The sequence below is a fragment of the Notothenia rossii genome (assembly GCF_949606895.1).
Source record: "Notothenia rossii genome assembly, chromosome: 1".
NCBI classification, from domain to species: Eukaryota; Metazoa; Chordata; class Actinopteri; order Perciformes; family Nototheniidae; genus Notothenia; species Notothenia rossii.
In genome coordinates this window covers 11,455,887-11,478,772 of record NC_136912.1, presented here as the reverse complement: position 1 = coordinate 11,478,772, position 22,886 = coordinate 11,455,887, and the positions used below count along the sequence as shown (strand labels likewise).

General features: G+C 39.3%; 1 protein-coding gene across 2 annotated transcripts in view; it reads right to left on the bottom strand.

Annotated features, from left to right (window-relative positions):
* Positions 1-1,553: 1,553 nt before the first annotated feature.
* gstcd (glutathione S-transferase, C-terminal domain containing) overlaps positions 1,554-22,886 on the bottom strand; it is a 68,524-nt gene continuing 47,191 nt past the window's right edge. The window contains exons 9-12 of one of the 2 annotated variants that reach the window (XM_079656218.1): positions 16,290-16,423; positions 12,837-12,867; positions 9,993-10,062; positions 1,554-4,033 (exon numbers count right to left, since the gene is read on the bottom strand). In XM_079656218.1, coding sequence (XP_079512344.1) covers positions 3,843-4,033; positions 9,993-10,062; positions 12,837-12,867; positions 16,290-16,423 — 426 coding nt within the window. In that variant the 3' untranslated portion in view covers positions 1,554-3,842. Of the gene's footprint in view, positions 4,034-9,992; positions 10,063-12,836; positions 12,868-15,598; positions 16,136-16,289; positions 16,424-22,886 lie in introns of those variants that run through there. The other variant, XM_079656219.1, reaches the window with a different exon arrangement.

The window sequence follows — 22,886 nt, the reverse complement described above, 5'->3', positions numbered from 1 at the left end:
TAATTATCTGCTGCCTGACTCAAAGGCAGCACTTCATCTTCAAAAGCTGGTGAATTGCACTTCCCGTCTGAGGGCAGAAAGGTCTTCCTCATTTTCTGACTTCTGCCTCGAGAAACCGAGAAGTCAGTCAATAAAATAATCTCCTGGACTCATTGAAATGAAAGGGGAGGGGGCAGCATGGAGAAATGACAGGGTTACTGAACGCCATTATTTTCAGCAATGGAGCAGGAGATGGATGAGATGAAGGTTTGCTGTGATTACTGCTGGTTGTTCAGTCACCGCAGCCTTTTGATGCATGGCACTGCTGCCTTGTTACGCCCTGTCACCGATCTGATAATAAATCTATACGGTGGCACTGAGGTTTTACATCTCCAGAAGCATGAGAATGGAGAAATGCCAGTTGCGTATAATTACACTATTAATCATATTATGTTCATGACTGTAATGTAAGAGTGTAATACTGTAATGATTTATCACATTTTAAAACTATAGTTATGGGGTATGCAGATCAGAATTATGTCTTATTACCAATATGGTATATATGTTGTTGTGGACATTTTGCAAGGTGAGTTCACCAAAAAATAAGATCATAATATTGTCTCCAGTGGTACTGCCGCCATGCGAAGCTTCAAAGTTTGGACTCCATAATACAAAGTCATTTTATGATAAAGTTGAATTTAAAAGCCGTTTTTTTGTATTCTATGTTTTTATACCCACATTTTTTATATTGGTCTTTTATTATAGGCCACATATTCTCAGATTCTGGCTTCTGAATTGCATGCATATACTTTTACACTTGCTGTGAACTGTGGGCTCTTTGTTAGAAATGAATTAAATGAAGTAATTGGAAGAAAAAATTGATGTACCTTTTCAAAAACATGAAGGGGGCGGGGGAAAGAAATGGCATCCTGTGCAGCACTGGAATGACTCACTTACAGCCGAAGGAAGGAAAGCACAGTTGGTATCCCTTACTCACCTTTCTTCAACACCATATGAAGCCCCGTTTAAATGGTTGGAACGCTAAGTGCTTTTTCAATTTTGATTTGCTCCCTATTCTTGTTACTGGATGTTTTATTTTATTTTTTGTAAATCAAGTGTGTTGAGCAAGTGAAACTTTTATCCATGAACCACTGACTAATTTGAGCTTGTCTCATTTAATTATTGTCACCATCTGTATGTTTAGATGTCAGTATTTGTATTTGTGGACAATATGTAAAACAATTATTGGAAGAAGCACCAATTATGGAAAAACCAAACATGATATTAATGTCTAAACTTAATGTCTAAACCTGGATCTTCCAGAAAAATAGGCAGCCAATTGTGCGGTAAATACAAAAAATAAAAAGGTATTTTTGAGATTTGAATGAAGTGGCTTTTTAATGAACTCTGTTGGGAAAGTGAGTCCTTACATGCAATCAGACAATGCTACAGCAGACTAAAGTAAATAATTGCAAGAATAGGAAATAAGCAGGGGAATCCCAAACTGGGGATAAATAAGGTGAAGGGGGAGAAGCATCGGGGAATAGATTACTACCGGTACATGATTAGGCTGAGCACAATAACAGAAGCCGAGTCCTGCATGAAAGAGGAAATGTGAGCTTCATTATGTGTTGTTATTCCAGAGTTCTATAATTATGCCTTATGTTGTTTATTAGGAAGAAATATAAGTGAAATGAAAAACACACATCACTGGTGGTAAGGCATATTTAACAGCATATAACACATGATATGTAAGATCATTGAAAGGGCAGCACAGGCTCCTTGATTAAACGTGGGCTTGTATATTTGATCAGTGCCTGTTCAAGTAACGAAAGACATACCGTTTTTCGAAAGAGAAATTCATACGAAGGGAGGAAGCCTAATTATGGTGCTGCAGACGAACGGCCATAAATGCAGAGTAACCATGCGGAAAACCAAGACCAGATGTGTTTTTATCACAAGTAATAATTGGCGTTAATAAAAGAATGAAAGCGCCGTTAGTTCCTATAGTCAAGATTTTCTGCTGCAAGACGGTTCAGTGAGGATTCTGCTTTAGAAAACCTAAACGAACGACGAGGAGGAGGAGTGAGTTTCCCAGAGAAGATTCCACATCAAAGTGTTAATCCATGATTAATTTAAAGCTGATTATAAACGCATACAGTTAGACTACTTCAGATTAAATCTACTATGCATATAAATTGTGTTAACTCGCAGAATTTCCTCAAAAGAAAAATTCAGCTACAGCTCACATATAGTCAACTTTTGAAGTCAACCAGAGATATACAAAACACAAATGCATCCAGTTCAATACTTGACTCTTCTCTGTACTTATTGAAAGGCTTCATGAGACCAATCAGCGGAGAGGAAACATTGAAATAAACTCAGATCTCTCGCCTATTTTGTCTACAGAGAGAATCTTGTTTAGTCGCCTTCCAGCGCCAAGTGTTTGGATTGAATCGACCCATTTCACACCTCAATATTCTCCCATCGTTCATGCAAGCTCGAGCCACCTACTCTCTTTCCTCTTTTGTGCCTGTATGAATTTCTGTAATGTGCGCTTGTGCAGAGCCACAAACACGAACAGGGAGTGAGACGACTCCTTTTGAAATAATTCCAGTCCTTGGGAGGAGCGGTGTCTGGCCATTCACCTCCAGATAGATTGAGTCCGCAGACTGAATTCAGATGAGCTCCACGCTGGAAAAGCCTGCGCCTCTGTCCGCGTTCCTTCAGTGTGAGCAGGAAAAACTGTCTCACCTGCTACCTCCACGGATTCCTCAAGCAGCCACAATACACTTTCAAAGAACACAGGACTTTTCAGGGGAACAGATTAAACAGTTTTACCTCATGAATGAAAGCTTGAGGGAGTATAGTATGCATAAAGTCTACTGGTTTAGAAGTAAGAAGTGTATCTTGTGATTGTTCAGCTTCTAGGCTCCGAACAGTGCGCATACAATCAAGAACACCAACCTTTTTTGCCGGCGTCATAAAATATTCATTCATGTTCCACAAATTCCTGCATGGAGACCATATTCACATACATTTTTAATAAGGAACAATCAGTTTTCTGTAGTACAATGACAAATGCTTTATTTTACCTGTAGTGATACGAGTTCAGTCCATTTCTCGCAATGTATTTGCCTATCTGTCTTTGACACACACACACACACACACACACACACACACACACACACACACACACACACACACACACACACACACACACACACACACACACACACACACACACACACACACACACACACACACACACACACACACACACACACACACACACACACACACACACACACACACACGCTTGTGTTAAAGCCTGGCAGCATACTGTAGAAAGCAGACTGCTGAGTTTTTAACACAGAAGGTCGTATACAGACTATTTGCAAAAACAGCATGTTGAAAGTATGGCGGGGTTAATTCGCAGTGTGTGTGTAATTCCTGCTATTTCTGTTTGCGTTGACAGCTTGATCACACGGTTTAGGCAAAGGCACGAACGTTGATGAGAGAATGGAGCTCTCACCACTACAAAGCGTCCAGCAATTGAGCATTTAACAAGGGAGAGGAGCAGTTGTCAAGCAGCTCTCTGTTTCATCGCTTTAAAAAACAAACACAAAATGATTGCTTTAAGTCAGAGGAGGATTTTAGAAGTAGATGACTTTTGGTAGTCCAGGTGTAATGACAAATAACTTCCTTTATTTTCCAAGTCTGTTTCTCAAAAAAATGGCTTGTAAAAAATAAGTTAAGATAAAATCAAGAGTGTGGATAAAAACATAGTGGTACTCTGAGTGAGCCACCACTTCATCAAACCCTGACCGAGCTGAACTGAAGACTCCGAGCTGCTCGCAGTCCTAATTATGCAGCGCTGCTTCCTGTTGGCCAGCATCGACTTCCTGTCCACTCTTGTGCGGAGGCTTTCCCAGCAGCATGTTGTTCTTTGGGGAACAGCTATCAGGCTCCATAGTCATCACCTGCAACGAGTACCCATGAGCCTCTGCTGCCCAGGAGCGGTCCAAGTCCACGAGGCCCATGCACTGCTTTCCTGCAACGGTAAAACGGTTTTAATCATCGTAAGGGACATTGTTAGAATTGAGTCTACATTCATGTTTTAAATAGGCAAACATGAACCATATGAAGAGCTAAAACACAAACTGAAAGACATGACTTTATGTTTATTGGTATAAAAGCGTTCTTGATTTTATACAGCCTTACTGTTTTGTGTTGTTTTCCTTTATTTTATCGTATTTATTGTTTAGGAGATAGGGCTGCTCAATTCATCGTATTTTAATCGCAATTACGATTATTGCTTGCAACGATTACGAAAACAACGTAATCAAAATAAAACGATTATCTTTTTATTATTACCTTTTTCAAATAATTTTTTTTATTATTGGTTTTTCAGTTAAATTATACTTAAAGTTCAGGTTAATCGACTGTTAAAAACGTACTATTCACATTTTTTTTCTCCAATAAATTGATGTTTTCAAAGTAAATGGATAATCGTTTTTAATAATCGTGATATCAATTATTGACCAAAAAAATCGAGATTATGATTTTTGCTATAATCGAGCAGCCTTATTAGGAGAGTTAAATAAAATGCATCAGATCCCACAGTCTTAGCCACAAAGACAAAGTTTTCACCAGACGTGCCGCGTTACGGCAGCCCAGAAGCGTCTCGGCGCTGGGCTCCTCTAAAAATAGGCGGCTGGTCTATTTTCGACGCGACGCGAGGCGTTGCAGAGGCGCCGGGCAGGAAGTGGACCGGTCAGAGCATCTAGTTAATCCCCAAAATAAACTAATTTTGCAGACCCTATCCCTCCGTAGTCTTTCAAGTAGGAGGAGAAATGCCAGCGTTCTCCTCCGGTTTACAGGCACTGTGTAAATCATAGAATAATTATGATGATGAATGCATTTTACCACTAAAATACAGCAACACATTTTTGATTCATGTCGTTTATAACTGGAATATTACATTAACTTTGTCTGTACAAAGTAGCCTGTCCAGGAAATATGCCCAAATCAACAAGAACTGCGAGCCGGCAGGCAAGACGCTCCGCTTCTGAAACGCGCCCGGTAGCGTCTATCGTTATTCCAACCCAGTTTAGATTTAATCACGCCCACTTCCGCATTACGCAAGGATCGACGTAGCTCTACGCGATAGCGTCATAGACACGGCACACCCGCGAAATCTGAATCTGACAAGCAAAATACCGTCCTTATAAACGCTGCATATATAATAGTGCTTCTTTGTCGATATGACTCACGACCACACTTATGCAGTGCTGAGGTAATGTTAATTCATCATTTTATATTAATTCCTGATGGATATAAGAGGGATACACTAGCAAACATCTGTATATATAGCCTATATATAATGTTTCGTTTTTTTGTTTGTCATGTAACATGTTAACGTTTATTTAATATTTTATAGACATTTATAATATGTTATAAATGTCTATTTTCATTTCATTTCATTTCAAACCTTTATTTAGACAGATTAGTCCCTTGAGATCATCGATCTCATTTACAAGGGAGACCTGCATCATTTAGTTCCACATGAAACATAAAAACAACATACAAACAACAGAGGATATCATATTTACATATTCAACATTTACAAATACCCAGAGTGTCAGAAAGCATTTCATTTAGACATGCCTTAAATACATTCAAAGAAATAAAAATGCTCAATTTCAATTTTGCCTGTAGACTGTTCCAAGCAAGTGGAGCTGCGCACATAAAAGCTGTCTTACCTAAGACAGTCCTTACTCTTGGCACATCTAACAAGACTATATCCTGTGATCGCAGACAATAGCTGCTTGCAACTTTCTGCTTTATCAATGAACAGATATAATACGGGAGTTTGCCCAACATAGCTTTATAGATAAAAGTGTACCAGTGACTGAGCCTCCGTACAGTGAGTGATGGTAAACCTGCCTTGGTATACAATGTACAGTGATGAGTAAGTGCTTTACAGTTAGTGACAAATCTCAGAGCACTATGATACGCAGCATCTAGTTTGCTTAGGTAGTTGGCAGGTGCATTCATATACAGCAGATCACCATAGTCCAGCACAGGTAAAAAGGTCACAGTGACTAGCCTTTTCCTGGCCTCAAGCGAGAAACAGGACTTATTCCTGAAAAAGAAACCTAGCCTAACCCTCAGTTTTTTAAGCAGGTTATTGACATGAAGTTTAAAAGAGAGACAGTCATCAAGCAAGATACCAAGGTATTTGTAACAGGCAACAACTTCAAGTTTTGTTCCTTGCGTTGATACAATATCTAAAACAGGCTCTGGTGACTTTTTAGCTTTTGAAAAGAGCATTATCTTGGTTTTATCCACATTTAAAAGAAGCTTTAGTTCAGAGAGCTGAGTCTGAATAATGTTAAAAACAGCCTGTAATTTAACAACCGCCTCCTGAATGGAGGGACCTGCACAATACATCACGGTATCGTCCGCATAAAAATGTAAAGTAGCTTCATCCACATTTTCACCTAAACTGTTGATATATATGGAGAATAAAAGTGGACCTAAAACAGAACCTTGAGGAACACCATTAGCAATGTTTAACCACTCAGAAGACAGCCCATCAAAGTGAACACATTGGGACCTTTCAGAGAGGTAGTTCACAAACCACCCCACTGCATGGCTGGATATGCCAGTACTGAGTAGCCTCTGTTTTAAGACACGATGATCAACGGTGTCAAACGCTTTGGAAAGGTCAATAAACAGAGCTGCACAACTCTGTTTATTATCTAGCATACTAGTAATATCATTTACCACTTTCATTGTTGCAGTGATGGTGCTATGTTTCTTCCTGAAGCCTGACTGATGTTTAGACAGGATATCATTTATACATAAAAACTCCTTTACTTGTTCACTCACAAGTCGTTCGAGCACCTTAGCCAAAACTGACAATTTAGAGATTGGCCTATAGTTATTTAAAATAGTTGCCTCCCCTCCTTTCAGTAGAGGCAGGACATAAGCAGACTTCCATACTTTAGGAATTGTATTTGTGCTGAGGGAGAGGTTAAAAAGAGAAGTAAGATTAACATTAATAACATATTAACGTTTTGCCATGTAAAAATGAAATGTTGGGACATTTATAAAAATGTATTCCTTTACATAAAAGTGCTTTCCAGAGGTGTAAGAAGTGATAAGATCTTGTACTTGAGTAAAGGTACAAGACGAGATCATTCCGATCATGGCACATGTGTGTAAGTAACAAGTATGCTGCATAATCTGCAACAACTGTCAGGCGGTGTTATTGATTATCTTTGCAAAAGAGCCCCCACCAATATTGATTTTGAAAAATATCTTTTAATTGAAATATGGGAGCAAAAACAAAAGGGTAGAATTGATCATACCATATTATGTTATGATTGCAACTATTATTATTAATTATTATAATAATTATTAATTATTATATAGTGTTGTTTTGTTTATATACATATGTATGTGTGTGTGTACAAATTAATTAATATAAAGTGTATATATGTGAGTGTGTGTGTATAAATGAATGAATACACGTGTGAGTACATATAAGTGTGTGTTTATATATATATGTTTATAAATGAATAAATGTGTGTATATATATATATATATATATATATATATATATATATATATATATAATAGTATCATTAAATAATGCTGTCAGATAAATGAAGTAGGCTACACAGTAATAGTCAAGGTTATATTCAATATTCTGCTCTTACACCAGCTGAGATGATAAAACACCATTAATACAATCTCAGGACTCTGGATCGTTTACTTTCAGTCAACAAATCCTTTGGAAAGACAAAAAACAACTATTCAATATCCTGCTTTACACCACGACCGCTATAACGGCCGAAGATGAAGTCTATGACGCTAAAGCTACGTTCTTGCGTAATGCGGAAGTGGGCGTGGTTAAATCTAAACTGGGTTGGAATAACGATAGACGCCGCCCGGTAGGGTTTGACGCTGTTGGAGGTCGGAACAAAACCGCGGCGCAGATGGACCCGGTAGAATCCCGGGGTTACGAGTTGAATTCTTGAATACAATTGCCGTCATTTAGAATTACGTCATTTCTTTATTGTTCAGGGTCTTTGAATTCTTGCCAACATTCTCCCCTCATAAACAGACAGAAACTGCAAGTAAAAACTGGTACAAAAGAAAGAAATAAAGGATTTAATGTTAGAAATCAGTATTTCTCTAAATGTGTTTTCGCTAAATGTTTCTGAACTTGCTTTTCTGAAAACTTAAGATACAGACGTCCAATGATTAGAATCCTTTGTGGTTTAAGTGTTTAGTTAAAAGCGACCAAGATCTAAACGTTTTTCTTACGAATGTGGCTTTAAATTGGATAAAACCTTTATTTATGACAGCTTCTGGGAGACAACGACAATGAATACACAAGAGATTATTCGCCATTTTGGGAAACTTGATTAAAATTAGGGCTGTCAAACGATTACAATTTTTAATCAGATTAATCACAGCTTAAAAATTAATTAATCATGATTAATCACCATTTGAACTATGTCCAAAATATGACATTTCTTTATGTGTATTATTGTGGGAATGGAAAGATAAATGAAAGAAGGTGGATATATCCATTTAACATACAGTATGTATGTTTATTATAACATTGTTCTGTGTTTCAAAATGAAAGACAGCCCACACACCTATCAATCATCAAACCGTGGGGTCTTATTTCATTACGTGTTGATTTCTATCAACACGTAATGTTGTATCGATGTGTATAGAGATGTAAGCTACTACAGCAAAAGTATTCTCCGTCGGGACTTCCTGCAACAACACCACGCCGTTATCTTGATTTTGATTGGCCAGAAGACATTATCAAAGATGTTCTATTGAGAAGACGATCACTACGTGACAAAAGTTTTCAAAACCGTTTCTAGTCTTCAGTATTTCCAGACTAGTGGCTGCTGGAATCAATCTTACTAACTGCTGTCTGTGCAATTTACTCCGCGCGAGTTGGCGGACTTTATTTTGCTTACTTTAACATCATTGTTCATGGTGGGGCTAAGGTGGGGCTAAGCCATTTCTTGGTATGGCTGTAGCCCTACAGAACATCCTCTACTATCAACATTGTCTCACTGATTATCACACTTGTCTCTCAGTATTTCCTTTACACAGACTTCAATTGTGTTAGGCACTGGTGTAACAGGTGGCAGACAGTAAATGTGAGCTTTGGTCTGCCATGCTGCTCACAGTCACACTGGTATTCTCTGGAGAAATGGGATCAAACATGGTGAGAAAATGTTGGGAGAGGTTGGGCCCTGTTAGCTGATATAAAGCAGAAACGCCGTGACAGGTGGTGTCAGGTACGTATGAAAGAGCTTCAGACTGACAAGGCATCTGGGAGCCTCCTCAGACTCAGAGGGGAAGCTTTGATAAGCCGGAGAACGATCAGGCAGAGAATGTTCTCCACATAATGAAATACTGTACAGTGGAGCGCCAGCACAGGCCTGAAGGTCTGACAAAACACTTTGAATCCCACATCGTAGATATACTGTAGCAGCTGTTTACCGCGGCTGCTTCGTCACACTGAACAAATCCACCATTGACATGGTTGACGTCTAGACCGTTTGTAAGAGTAGAGAAGAAGCTCACACTGTAACAAAAAATCTTAAAAACAAAACATCAGCATGTACCAAGTTAACGGTTTAGGGTTTTTTGGTTGTTTTTTTGCCATGCTGTGGTCCATCACGCCGAACTATATAATAAACTAACTTTAGGTGTGATTTTTTGATTTGACTTTAAACAATGAAATTAAGCATTTTAATGTATATTTTCAACACAGCAGCGAAAGAACAATGCATCTGCAAAGAGTATCCATGTCTATTGTCAGCATTATGGAAAGGTCAATCCATTTAAATCATGTCTATTTGTGACATACACATCACAGATACAGAGTACAAGGTGTAGTGCAATTATTTTGTAGCTAGCTTGAGAAAAAGAAATAGTATGGAAGAGGAAAAGAGTGTAAACCGTACCTACGAGTCTCCTCTCAGGATGGAGCTGGACAGCAGTTTGGTCTGCGAAGCGACAGAGGATCATGTGTTCCTGAAACAAGAACAAACGCTAGTTCAAGAACTGTTTATTAATTAATTCTACCACAATAGCGTTGGATGGTATCTGTCAAGTCTCAAAACCACATGTTTGCGCTCTGCCATGGAGATAACCAGCAATTGGATCGAGCAGAGATTTGTAACCAATACAACCGAGATAAGCCATACAGTGAACGAACAGGGTTATACATGCACACAAGAATGCATGTTTTTTTTCTATCTAGTCATCTTACCCGACTTACAGCTGAGAGGTAAGTCTTCAGCCGATTACTAGTCCATCACATGACCTTCAAATTCCATGTAGGAACTCACACCTAAAGTATTTGAAACATTCATACTCTATAAAGGTTGACTTTTTTGAACCCTGATTGTTAAGCCTTTCAAGCAATTTCAAAATATAACAAAATATCTGAATATAATACAAATACATTTGTTTTGGTGACCAAATCAAATCTGAGTTTTTTTCACTCATTCCAAGGTTTGCATTTCCAATTCGGTTTATGATCTGCAACTAATGGCTGTGGTTTTTTGTTTTAGTGCTAATTAGCTAACTTTATTATGGCAATAGGCTAAACTTAAAAGGTGAACCTGGTGAACATTACAGCATATTACATCAGCATTTAGCATTGTCACTGTGAGAATGATAGCATGCTGATATTAGCATGCTGATATTAGCATACAGCTTCAGAATGCAGACTCTCAGCCTTGTTTTAGTTCGTTGTATCTCCAGATTGATTTCCCTCTATTGTGTGCATAATTTGTAAACAAGCCGACTAGTTGTAAGACGTGAAATTGATCAAGAAGGAAAACCAAAACAGGAACGATTTCCATGCTTGTTAACCACATTGTAAACTTCTAAGAGTCTTAGACAAAAAACATCCCTGTAAAGTTTCAGAAAAGTCAACTTGTGTTTTAGTTTCAAACAGAAGGACATTTTTTCTGTCCTGTTTCTAGCTCGCCTTGGTTCGTTCGGTTCATGGACAAAGAGTACCGGGTGAGCGCTTCATCAGTTCTACCTCGCGTCTACATTAATTGATTTGATTTCTCACTCCAGAGGGTCGATGCTGAACGCAAGGCCACGGTATAGGTGCTTAAAGTTAGCTCTGAGCACCAATATCGCACACCATTAGCCCTTTATTCCAGCGATACACCATTCGTCATTGTGCTGTCATTCTGTTTAACAACTTTCGTTCAGGAAAGACAACTATGATTCTGCTTTAAAACAAAGTAATGCTGCTTTTATTTCCGCGAGTGTCGGCTGAGGGTTCAGTAGCATAGACAGGAAACAGTGGGGTCCTATACACACAGCCTGAATGAATAGCAAATACCATGGTTGTTGGAAGCAAAACCACGAGGGGAGGCAGGGGAGATATACAGCTCAGGTTTAAAGTGGCAGATAATGTGTCTGCCGGTTTAAATAGCATACTGATTTCTCCTGCTGTGTGACGGGCTACATGTTAAGCTTGTAATTTCCAGACCGAAAATATGGCAATTTTGGTTTATTTAGCTCACTGTGCTTTTGGAGAAAGGGTGAAAACAAGTCAAAACCATTTCCCACTGTCTTGTAAATAACATATAATTTGCTGTCCCTCTCAAGCCACATCTGTCAAAGTCTGTTCCTTCTAGTGCACAACAGAAAAGGAGTTAAAGGTGGTCTAATGTTGTGACATGTCGGCTCTTGAGGTTTCCATGGATAGGACCTGCAGCAACTTCTGCAGAGATTCTCCCCGGGGGCTCTGACAGGTCCCATACATCATCGTGGGACGGGCCAGAGTACAGTGTGGTGTCTGTGCTGAGCGATAAGGGGCTGAGGGACTGAACTGCCTGTAGTATCTTTGTGGCTAAGATGATCTAATGCATTTTATTTTACTGTGCTTAGCAATACATATGATCAAATAAAGGAAAACTACACAAAACAGTAAGGCTGTATGAAAACAAGTTTTAATACCTATAAATATAAAGTCATGTTATTCAGTGTTTTAGCTCTTGATAAGCTTCATGTTTGTCTATTTCAAACATGAGTGTAGACCCACTTCTAAATAGAGATGAACAAATCCCTTCATTAATACATTAAAAAAATGAGTTGTTATTCGATGTTTACATGGAAACCGCCTGGAGTGACCGGCACGTAGCTAACGGAAGCTAATGTTAGCATGCTAATATAAAAGGGCCTGCTAGCTAGACAAATGGAAGCAAAACATTTTGATATGTTTACCCAGAGCCAAAACATGATACAATGCTGGTTTGAACTGGAAAGATTTGAAATGAATACCTAAAATTATTAAGGAAGTTAAGAACGTTATGCCCAAATGTAATAGTGGATTTACGGAACAGCTAATGGAGGCTAATTCAGGTATGTCTGACAATTTCTTCTGAAACTCATGTGGTTTCTTTGTGTGCTGGGTGATGACAATTGTGGTATGTCACATTTTACTGGGTCATTTCCCTTTGTTGTAGATATGTAAAACTATAACCTTTTAAAATAGTTTTCTGTGATTCCATTGTACTACTGAATTAATAAGCAATTAGCAACGAGAAAAACGCATCTCATTTTGTAGCTGACGACATAAGGCAGTAAAAAAGCCTTATGTTATGTCGTCAACTACGAAATGAGATGCGTTTTGCGACATGCTCAAGTGATGACCCAGAGAGAATCTCAAACACAATCCTTGTAAAAACCGAGTTGCTGTATTTGAGTATTCTGAACTTGACAGAGTGCAAAGTAATAATACATGCAATAGAGGGATACAATTACATTTAAAAGCATACCTTAGAAGTCAGAGTGTCCTGGAACCTCTTGCTGTAAAAGGGAAAACAAATATTTTAACATCAATGGGCAGTGATCAAACTGGGGGAGTAAAATGTGTTTATTACATTTATAAGTCTTATGTTTACTTGCTAAGCTCTAGGGTGTAGACTTTATTCTCTGTGGACAATCACTTTCCACAAACAACATGCACTAACCTCTAAAACAAAACACTTTCTTTCCGGGAAGGAAAAATGAAATGAAAAAAGGGCTTTTGAAATGACATGGGAAAAGAGTTTGTTTGTTGGCAAGATGTAGTCGGATAATCACCAAAGATAATTAAAAGTCAACATGAGGAGGGTCAGGGGTTAGGGGCCAGGCGGGTCACATGGAAAGAAGTGTTCGGTTTAACTTGAACTGTTCAGGCGTTAATGAAACGGATAGTTTAGTTTTACAGCTCATAAAAACCCGTGAACTGCCAGGAATGTGTACACTTGAACAGTATTCGCCTGAGTACCTGGAACATGACCTGAGGGTAAAACACTAAAAGTGGCAGGATGAAGATTGACACAGTCAGATGCGTACTGTAGGCCCCTCACACACACACACACACACACACACACACACACTGCACAACTGCCCTGCAGACACACAGCTTATTGTTGTCAATTACAGCTGCGAAGTCCTTTTTCATTTTTTACATTTTTTAATATTTTAGGAGTCAGGAGGGGTGAAGTGTCAAGTTTGCAAAAAAAAATGAGTAAAAGTAAGTATGTGAAAACTCTTAAATATGTGTACAGTACAATGAGGGCCCTCCTACAGGCACAATGGTCCCTGAACAATATCAGAAAAACTGAATCATAGTAACAGTACACAGTTTGACCACTGTCAAAACAAGTATTGGCAACCGTAACAAAAATATCTATGATTTATGCTAAATTATTTTAGAGGGGAAATTAGCCTAAACATTATAACTGAAACAAACTGGCACATTTGTTGGTGGTATTTTGGTGGAGATTCTGCAATAAACTAGTCAATAAGGTTATCCTTCTTTAATCTTTTTGATTATAAGGTTAAGTCGAATACTCGATTCTGATTGGTTAAATTTGACATTCCGGAAGGTTCATTCTCGCTAACAGGCCACTGCTTCGGATAACATGACTGTTGCTAAGGAGGATCAAGGGACTATTTGCAGTCATATCAATCCTCAGAATGAAGTCCGGTCGATTGAACCTCAGCTGTTTTTAAGCTTAAGGTATGGATTCAATGGTCTAACAATCCAAAAAAAAAGACAGTACGTCAGTAGCTCTAATTGAGCTTTTAAGGTTCTTTGTATAGTTAAATGTAAATGTTGTGTAAATACTCCTTTTGCTAAATAATGCTAAATTGTTTCTAAAAATACTTACCTTATATACTTCTTTTTTTACCTACTATTGTAACTTATTTTTCTTAGATTATTTATGTTCACACCATCTAATACCAAAGCAAATTCCTGTATGTGTAAACGTACCTGGCAATACAATTGATTCTGATTCCGACATGTTTTTAAAGACCTCATTACCGATGAAGGTCGTATATAAACATTGTTCAATAGATATATTATGCCAATTGGTTGAATGTATTTTTGGACTGATGGTATGTTACTGTTGTTTGACCACCAGGTAAACAGAAACAGTAAAGCCCTCCTCCTCCTCCACTGTCACGTACCACTCCCAACAGGCTTACCATGATTCCTTTCTGGCATATCACTGCTGCTGTGTGCCACATGAAACAGGCCCTACTGCTATACTCAAAACATCTACAGGGTTCATTTGAGTGTATTACCTACCACACTTACAACTATTACAGCAGTACATGAATATGTGTCCCCGGTGTTCCAGGGAACTCACCAAGTGTCAGAAAACACAACCCTCTCTATTTTCCTCCATACCCAAATCTCTTAAAAAGGGGCTGCAACGGATCTGATACAGACTGATCCAGATTTGAACACTTCTATGACGTCACAGAAGTGGCGCTACGGCTATTGGGCCAACTCCACCAATCAAGAGGAGACAGCCACGGACATTGCCGTTCGAAAGCGCTGAAGACGATGTAGTACATATGCCAGGCCTGTAGATGGTGCTGTTCTCACAGAATCAGCCCATGCTAAGGCAGTGTTAAATTGAGCGAAATGAGGAATGGCTAAAATGCATGATCTGTTTGGTATTTTGAAAAATAAAAAGTATAAATATGCCTTATATAGGTATGGTCCTACACTATATTATTCTAATATAGCATGATAGGTCCACTTTAAATATTGAAAAAAAGAGGCATTTGTTGAGATTATTTGAGTACAACATGCTGTTTGTGACTAAAGTTACAAGCTGTGAAATCTTGCAGGAACTCAAATCAAATCCTGGGTAGTGGATGGAGAGATGAAGACAAGGGAAATGAAGAGAGAGCTGGATTTTACTTAACATCATGAGCTTGCCAATGACACTTGATAACTTGATTGTTAAATAATGATATGACCAATTCCTCAGCATTTCTTGATTAAAAAAAACATTTCTGGGAAGACTGATAGCTCAGTGGTTAGAGATGTTAGCCCATATTTGGTTTCTGTTGCCGCACAATGCGCGGGAAAATTCACGTCATCCCAACTATGTCCTCCTTCCACCTCTGGATCTATAATAAAAAAGGCACTTCTGGCCCAAAAATATCTTTTATAAAAAAAAAAAAAAAAAAAAAAAATCCCCTAACTTTAGGTGTCCCTACTCATACTTTAGATAATCATAAGAGAACAATGGGCAGCGACTAGATCTGTCAAAACACGATATTATTTTGTCCCAGACAAGAACACAAAATCACAACTATAATCAGCTCAACAATTTAAATGGGTATCTCCATTTGAACATTCTTGTGATCAAAGTCTCCCAGTTGCTACAAAAGCAATTCTTCACGGCAACATTTTGTTTTGAAGCCTGCATTAAGTGGTTTCAGCAGCATAATACCTTGTGATGACTCTAGAGCCATTACAGTGCCATTAGTCAACACAGCGCTGCTACAGCAACAGGATCAACACACTTAAATATCGCCTCTTGCGTTTCTGTCTTTAGTCTTTTTCTAAACAACGTTCCTAAAACTGAAAATGAACTTCATTCTGCGTAACACTGCATGTGAGGAAGTCATTTTGTGTCTGTACCTCCAACTGGCTTTTCTTTTCACTCTTTAATATCCAAGACAGCGTTGATACTGCTGCTATAACGGGGGTTGAGATTGAAAAAGGATGAGGGGAGGATCTAGTTGGCGATACGACAGTTGCCTGGTACTGTCAGTGGTGGTGCTAAGAGACAGGAGGTGAACAAAAAAAGCAATGACGAGAGTAATACGGATATTGTGTGTACGTGTGAGAGTGAGTTGGAGAATAAGTGTGAAAATGATGGAGAGCAAGAGCCCCTAAAGACAACATACATAGGCACAGACAGAAGAGTGCAAACCTCTTGGGAAATGAGAACTTGATTGCGTTCTGGATGAAGCCGTAGCAACATGGACTGATGACGAAGGCCGCTCCCGCCTTGATGCAATGCTCCATCACCATGTCCGTTGCAACGCCGCATGCATGGAGGGCAACCTGAAGTGAAATGGAAAAAGAAACCAAACGTTTATCACGAGTAAATCCCGAGCTTTCCTTAAGAAACCCTCTTTGTCCGACAGCAAGGTAAAAACAGGAGAGCACTTGAGAGCATCCACTCAATCCCATTGATTACTTCATAATGGATGCTGCTATTAAATACATCTATACTCTCAGAGGTGCAGTCTGGGGTGTTGGAGCAAACAAAATATATTAGTGCTTCAGGGGCAGAGGCACGAATAAATCAGGATTCCCATTGAGTTGGTAAACAGTGCGTGGGGCTGCACACCTAGCTATGCATTAGTAATGGTGTGGTTATATATTAGATAGCAAAAAGAGACAATATTAAAGCCTGCATGCATTCCAGTCTGCAAAAACACATTAGCATTCATTAAATGCTATGGATATAAAATCCAAAGTATAGTGGAAAAACAGATGATTTCCTCCCAAGCGTGCATTAGCTAAATAGATTCTCTGCTAATGGGCCACATAAAATGAGTTATAAACAGTCTGATGTGACAATTGCTACACAGGCTCACTGAAATGAACCCCATTCAACTCGAGCAACCGTCTTCAATTTCTATTCTTTGTCTTCCAAGAAGTTGTCACTTGGCGTCCGGGAGTCTGATTCCTACATGTTGCCTTGACAGCGGTGCCACAGAGCAGAAGTTAAAGCTCGGTCAGGACGGGGCTAAGCAGAGATTGGCAACAGCTACAAAAGATTAGAGAAGATACAGATAGCCTAAACGAGGCCAAACACTCTCATAAAGTCACTGAAATGTCTGGGCCGGTGTGCATTTCTCAGACGTGCTTAAGCGCTCCCTGGAAATTGGGAAGCTGTAGCCATCCTTCAGCTCACAAATACACAACAAGGTGTGGATTGAAAACATGGAACGCTTTTTATATGTAATTTCACAGTCTGAAGTAGACACCAAGTCTTCTCACAGCTCCACAAGATGAGTTTGGTCTCTGAATGTTGATCATCAAAGAAGCATTTATTCCACTTCAGAAAGATGTGCACCGATTCGACGATGAAGGTTAACAAAGAGAATCTGCACATGAAAGATTGTACAAAAACTGGGAAATTAACAACAATTACCTGCACGGCCTTGTATCTATTTGACACCTAATTTCATATTCTGCATATATTCACGGCATCAGGGAAAAGAGGGGCTTGTGTTCTCTCAACAGCTTGTTCCTGACAGCTATCAGAGATTGCATGATGTTACATCCTCTCACATCTAAAGAAAAAATAATTAACAAAGTAACACCATTACTCTTACCCAGCTACATTAGTCATGCTGGGGTAAATCCTAATTACATTTTATGGCCTATAGCCTTGAATTTAACACACACACACACACACACACACACACACACACACACACACACACACACACACACACACACACACACACACACACACACACACACACACACACACACACACACACACACACACACACACACACACACACACACACACACACACACACACACACACACACACACACACACACACAACCAGCCTTCTGATAAGATTTGATAAATAATTATGCATTTCCAATTCATAATTTCAAAAGCATTGCTTAATCAATGACTCAGATTGTCTTTTGTCTCAGTCTAATTAAGCAATTTCCCTGACTAAAATGTTATGCTGGATATAATTAAAAACTTGTTAATGGAAAATTAAAATATAAACAAGGCTGATTTAAAGTATTCCAATAGACATACAGTATTTTATACATGCCCGGATAATCACATTTGTACACAACTACTGCAAGAAAAAGTCAATATGCAACAAGCAACGGTCATTTATTAAACTGTGTTCCTTTATAAATGAGTCTTTGGGGGAGAGGAAAAGCTGTTTCCATCTGTATATACCTCTCAATATTCACAACACAGAAATAATAAGGCTTCATTATTCACTCTTATAAAAGTAATTACATCTCTGCCCTGTCCCATCAGACCCTCGTGCAGTACAGCTAAGTAAAACGTTTATTAATCAACAATGCATTCTTCCACAGTGCAATGCTGTAGCAGGAAGGTGTGACGCAACAGTGACTGAAGAGGCCATGTTATGCTGTTTGGGGTTTTCCCTCTCCCGTAGTGTGTTCTATAGGTTTGTGTGCACGTAAATGGTCTGCAAAAGCTTCTCTCCTACACACCCCTCCCAACCCCCCCCCCCCCCCCCCTCTGCCTGAAACACCTCAATTGGACTCCTTTGTTAAAAAAGGAGACTTCTTTGCTTTGTTGGAGTTTTACATGTTCAGTTTATTCATCCTTCGAGATAAATAAAGTCTTATTTTAAGATAATCTTGCAAAACTAGGTGTGCTTTGTTTTGTTCCTCTCAAAAGGTAGATGGGATTATAGATTTGACTGGAAGAAAACATAATAAGAAAAAAGAACCAGGAAGAGAATGGAAAGACATTAGCTGATAAAATCTTATTGAAATTGATCACATACAAAAGTCTTAAAGAACATTTTTCTCCACACAAGCATAACGAAGTTTACAGGAAAAATCAATTGCAGACAATCACACCGTTAAGCCGAACCGATAATGGACCTGGATGCAGGAACAATCTACAACTTTACCTGCCTCCGAGGCTCAATGTTATCTGACAAGAGAAAGAATAAAAGCAATATACGCTGTATGTGGACGCTCCACTAGTCTTACACCTGGGACATTTAACTGCAGACAGGATGAGCAGACAGACAGTGACTAAGAATAGGGAATTTAATTAGCCTGATTTAATGAGCGTGACTAAAAATGGAGCCATGTTTAATACATAACCCGGTGTGATGGTTGGCTCCTTCAGGTAGAAATATCTGTGTCATGCAAGAAGAAGCTTGGCCACAGCAACAGCTAAGGATGCACAGAGTTTGAGGTATGAATGTCAAGCAGTGCAGAAAAGAACAAACTTAAGCACCCGATTTATACGTGAATCTAAACACTCGTTTAAAATCCATGTGCTCGTTATTGTAGAAATGAATGATCTGTTTGTTTCTTGCCAAGTGGAGCGGGTCTCAGTGGAATGACGACGCTGGAACAATAGCTTCTAATTACTGCAGGTATACATAGAGAGTTACGATTGAGGCTAGTAGAACATCTGGCTTTTGTGAAACTGGGCTGTGACACGGGGCAGGAAGATGGATCTCCTCAACATGTTTGTGAAGACACTGACCTGAGACGTATAAATAACAACACGGAGGAAGATTGATGATGATGGAGATTGTACGGGAGAGGAAATTGTCGCCTGTGCGGAAACAGGAGCAGAAACTCTTCATAAGGGCATAGGAAGACCTTTTAGTGTGTCAGCCAGATTGAAACACCGAGTGAACAATCACAGTTAACAAACTATTCGCTTTAAATAGATGGTAATTATCAGTTTGAGAAGTCAAGCGCAAAGTGGAAGGTGGTGGGTGTTTTAAAAAGGACCAGCAACCGTTTTGACATGCAGTGGGAGAGTTCGACCTAAAGCCGCCTTTTAGACCCATTAAGCAGTTTGAAAGTTAGTGAAATATGTATTATGTTGCCACACTTAGCTGAAGAGACTTTAAAATATTCACTAAGCTGGATCTTAAAGAGCAACTTCCAGGTTAAAGACACCAGTGAATAAATGTGTAGGAAAATGATGAATACACTAGATTTTCAAAAAAATATACAGAAATATACACTACAGTGACATCTGGCGTCGTTTTTGTAAGAAATGTTCACTTCCGCATAAAAAAGCCTCGGCACGTCCCGCGTGTGACGTAACACGGGGGACACAAGGGGGAGAGCGGCCGGTGTAACGTATTAATAAACATGGATCCCAATGCTAGTTTCGACACAGAAGAAGTTGAACATGAATATTCGAATGCATATGACGGACCACAAACTTATAATTATGAGCCTGCTAGGCGTCCAAGAGACCAGGAGCAGCCAAGGATTAGAAGAATTAACGGCCATCAGAGAGAAATTGAGCTGTGGTGTGAGGAGAACCAGTGGAGAACTGGGCAGCTATCTTGGTGAGTGACCGGCGTTAGCTACAGAATGTTAGCTAACGTCACATCACAACATTGTGAAGTTAGCTATCATATATCAGGCTATAACTAAAGTAGTATTGATAATATAGTAACGTTACTGGCAGGACTGTTGATACTGATCCATAACAGAAACTAATGCGCAAGTATCAGCCGTATCTCGCGTTACCTAATGCAACTCCACACTACGGTGCTGTGTACTGGAGGAGAGACGCGATACTTGACGATCTTGTGGAGCCTCCGTTGATATGCCGTTTTAAATGGCTTGATGGAAAGCAGGTGTGTAGTCGGGGAGGGTGCAGAGCTGATTGGAGCAGGTGAGTGGAGGTTGAGTCGGGAGCCAGGAGTGACAGCCACCAAGCCCACACAAACAACACAGACAGGGGGAAACAAACAAACACAAAGGAGACGGCTGGAGCAGTACAGCCACCACAGCGTTACCTAATGCAACTCCACACTACGTCTTACGGTGCCGTGTACCGGAGGGGAGAGAGAGAGAGAGCAGCGAAGGGGGGGGGAGAGATGTAATGCGGTTTCCTGATAAAGCTGTGGAGAGTATGTGCTGCAGGGAGGTGGATGCACAACGCACCCAGGAACGAACGCTAGCTCCGGTCCTTTTTACTGTGGACTCGATGTCCTGACAGGCTGGTATTTGTGCAACCTGCACAAACACAATACTGCACCATGATTACAAATGGTGAAATACAATGTAAAGCTACCGAAAAATACCAGCTCCTTAAAACACAACCGCTCTACTCAACGCAACTACTAACTATACCCGCGGTCAGAGGGCGGAGATGTGTCCCCTGTGTGATGTAATATGACGCGTTTGACGTATGACCTTAAAAAAAAGCCGTTTTTAAGAGCTGAGCTCAAAATTGCTGCTTTCCCTGCTTTTCCTGCCCTTATGTCTCGTAAAACAAATCAAATCCTACATTCACTTTTTTAATTGTAATTTTCAAGAAAGTTTAAGCATAAATGGAGAAAAAAAAAAAACCTGCAAGATGCTCTTTAAGCTTAAACACAAACAGGCAGAACTGCATTGCTGGGAGATTCTGTTGCTGTAAATGTGTGTGATGAATTAAGATATAAAAGCGTGACATGGTCAAGGTAACTAAGAAACTTCAGCTGGCAACCATTACTTTAGCTTTGCCCGTCCATTTCTGAGTAAAACTACCTTTTGGCTTTGCGATAATGAGAGGTAACTCGTGACACACGCCGCTCGACTGAAGTGCAGAACACTAAAAGGCTTCTGATTAAAAGCTAGCCTTCAGAAAATAAAAAGCCACCCAAGCTTAACTGACACAAATAATTGAACGTTGGCATTTACAGTTTCCGGAAAAAGCTCAGGGAATTAAATGTTACTTCTCTCAAATATTAATCATATAATATATACAACGATCAGAAACATTGCAGTGACATTGGGATTGTGGCAGAGTTTATGAAGTGTAAATCAAACGTCTTGAAATTGATCAACAGAAATACGAAGAACCGGGTCTTGGCGAAATAATCATTATTAACCTATTTAAATAAAATATAATGTTGCTCATGTCAGATGATGGGAGCTGATTTGACAACGATGCCTACGAACATCCTCCTAACCTTTAGATAAACTGTAGCAACATGGAACTGGATGACTGCCACGTTGATGAGGTTATTACAGAATTTTGACGTCAACATGTAGTCTTTGCCATGTAACTCAATAACACGAGCACATATACACTGAGCACAATGGGACTACAGTGGCTTGTTTTTCTGTATTGCAATGGATTAAATAAATTGTGCGTCTTAAGCTTTAGAGTTTGCACACTCCATGTCGTCGCTAATAGCATTTCCTTTGTGTCCGAACAATATTTTCACTGGTCTTTTAGAGAGCTACTTTGAGTGTGGAAAAGCAATGTGATTTGCATTAAAACATATTTAATGTGGTGATTCTAAATTGGGTTGTGATTACAGTTTAACAATGCAAACGACATTGAACACAAAGGACTTAAATCAGTGCTGCTATTTAATACTGATTGAAAAACAGGGTGAAGTTCAGATAATATTGTGACTACCCGATGATTTTATTTTCCAGTTATGGCTATGGTTTAATTTGACCATCACAAACAAGTTTCACATTGCATTTGAGCGCAGTGCTTTCAAATTAATATTAGAGTTCACCTATTATGCAAAATCCACTTGTCCATGTCTCCTCTACATCAACATGTGTCCCCTCTGTGTAAAGACATTCTGAAAGTTTCAGGAACAAAGATTCTCTCTCTTGTTGTCCTGATCCATTTATATAAAAAGTAAAACCTGTCTGAAAATGAGCTGATCAGATTTTGGCCACTTTATGATGTCATAACGATGTTTTTGGCTTGTGTAACCATTAGCCAATCAGCAACCAAGGTAACCCCCCTCCCACCTTATCACCTAAATCTCCTCCTAGAGTTC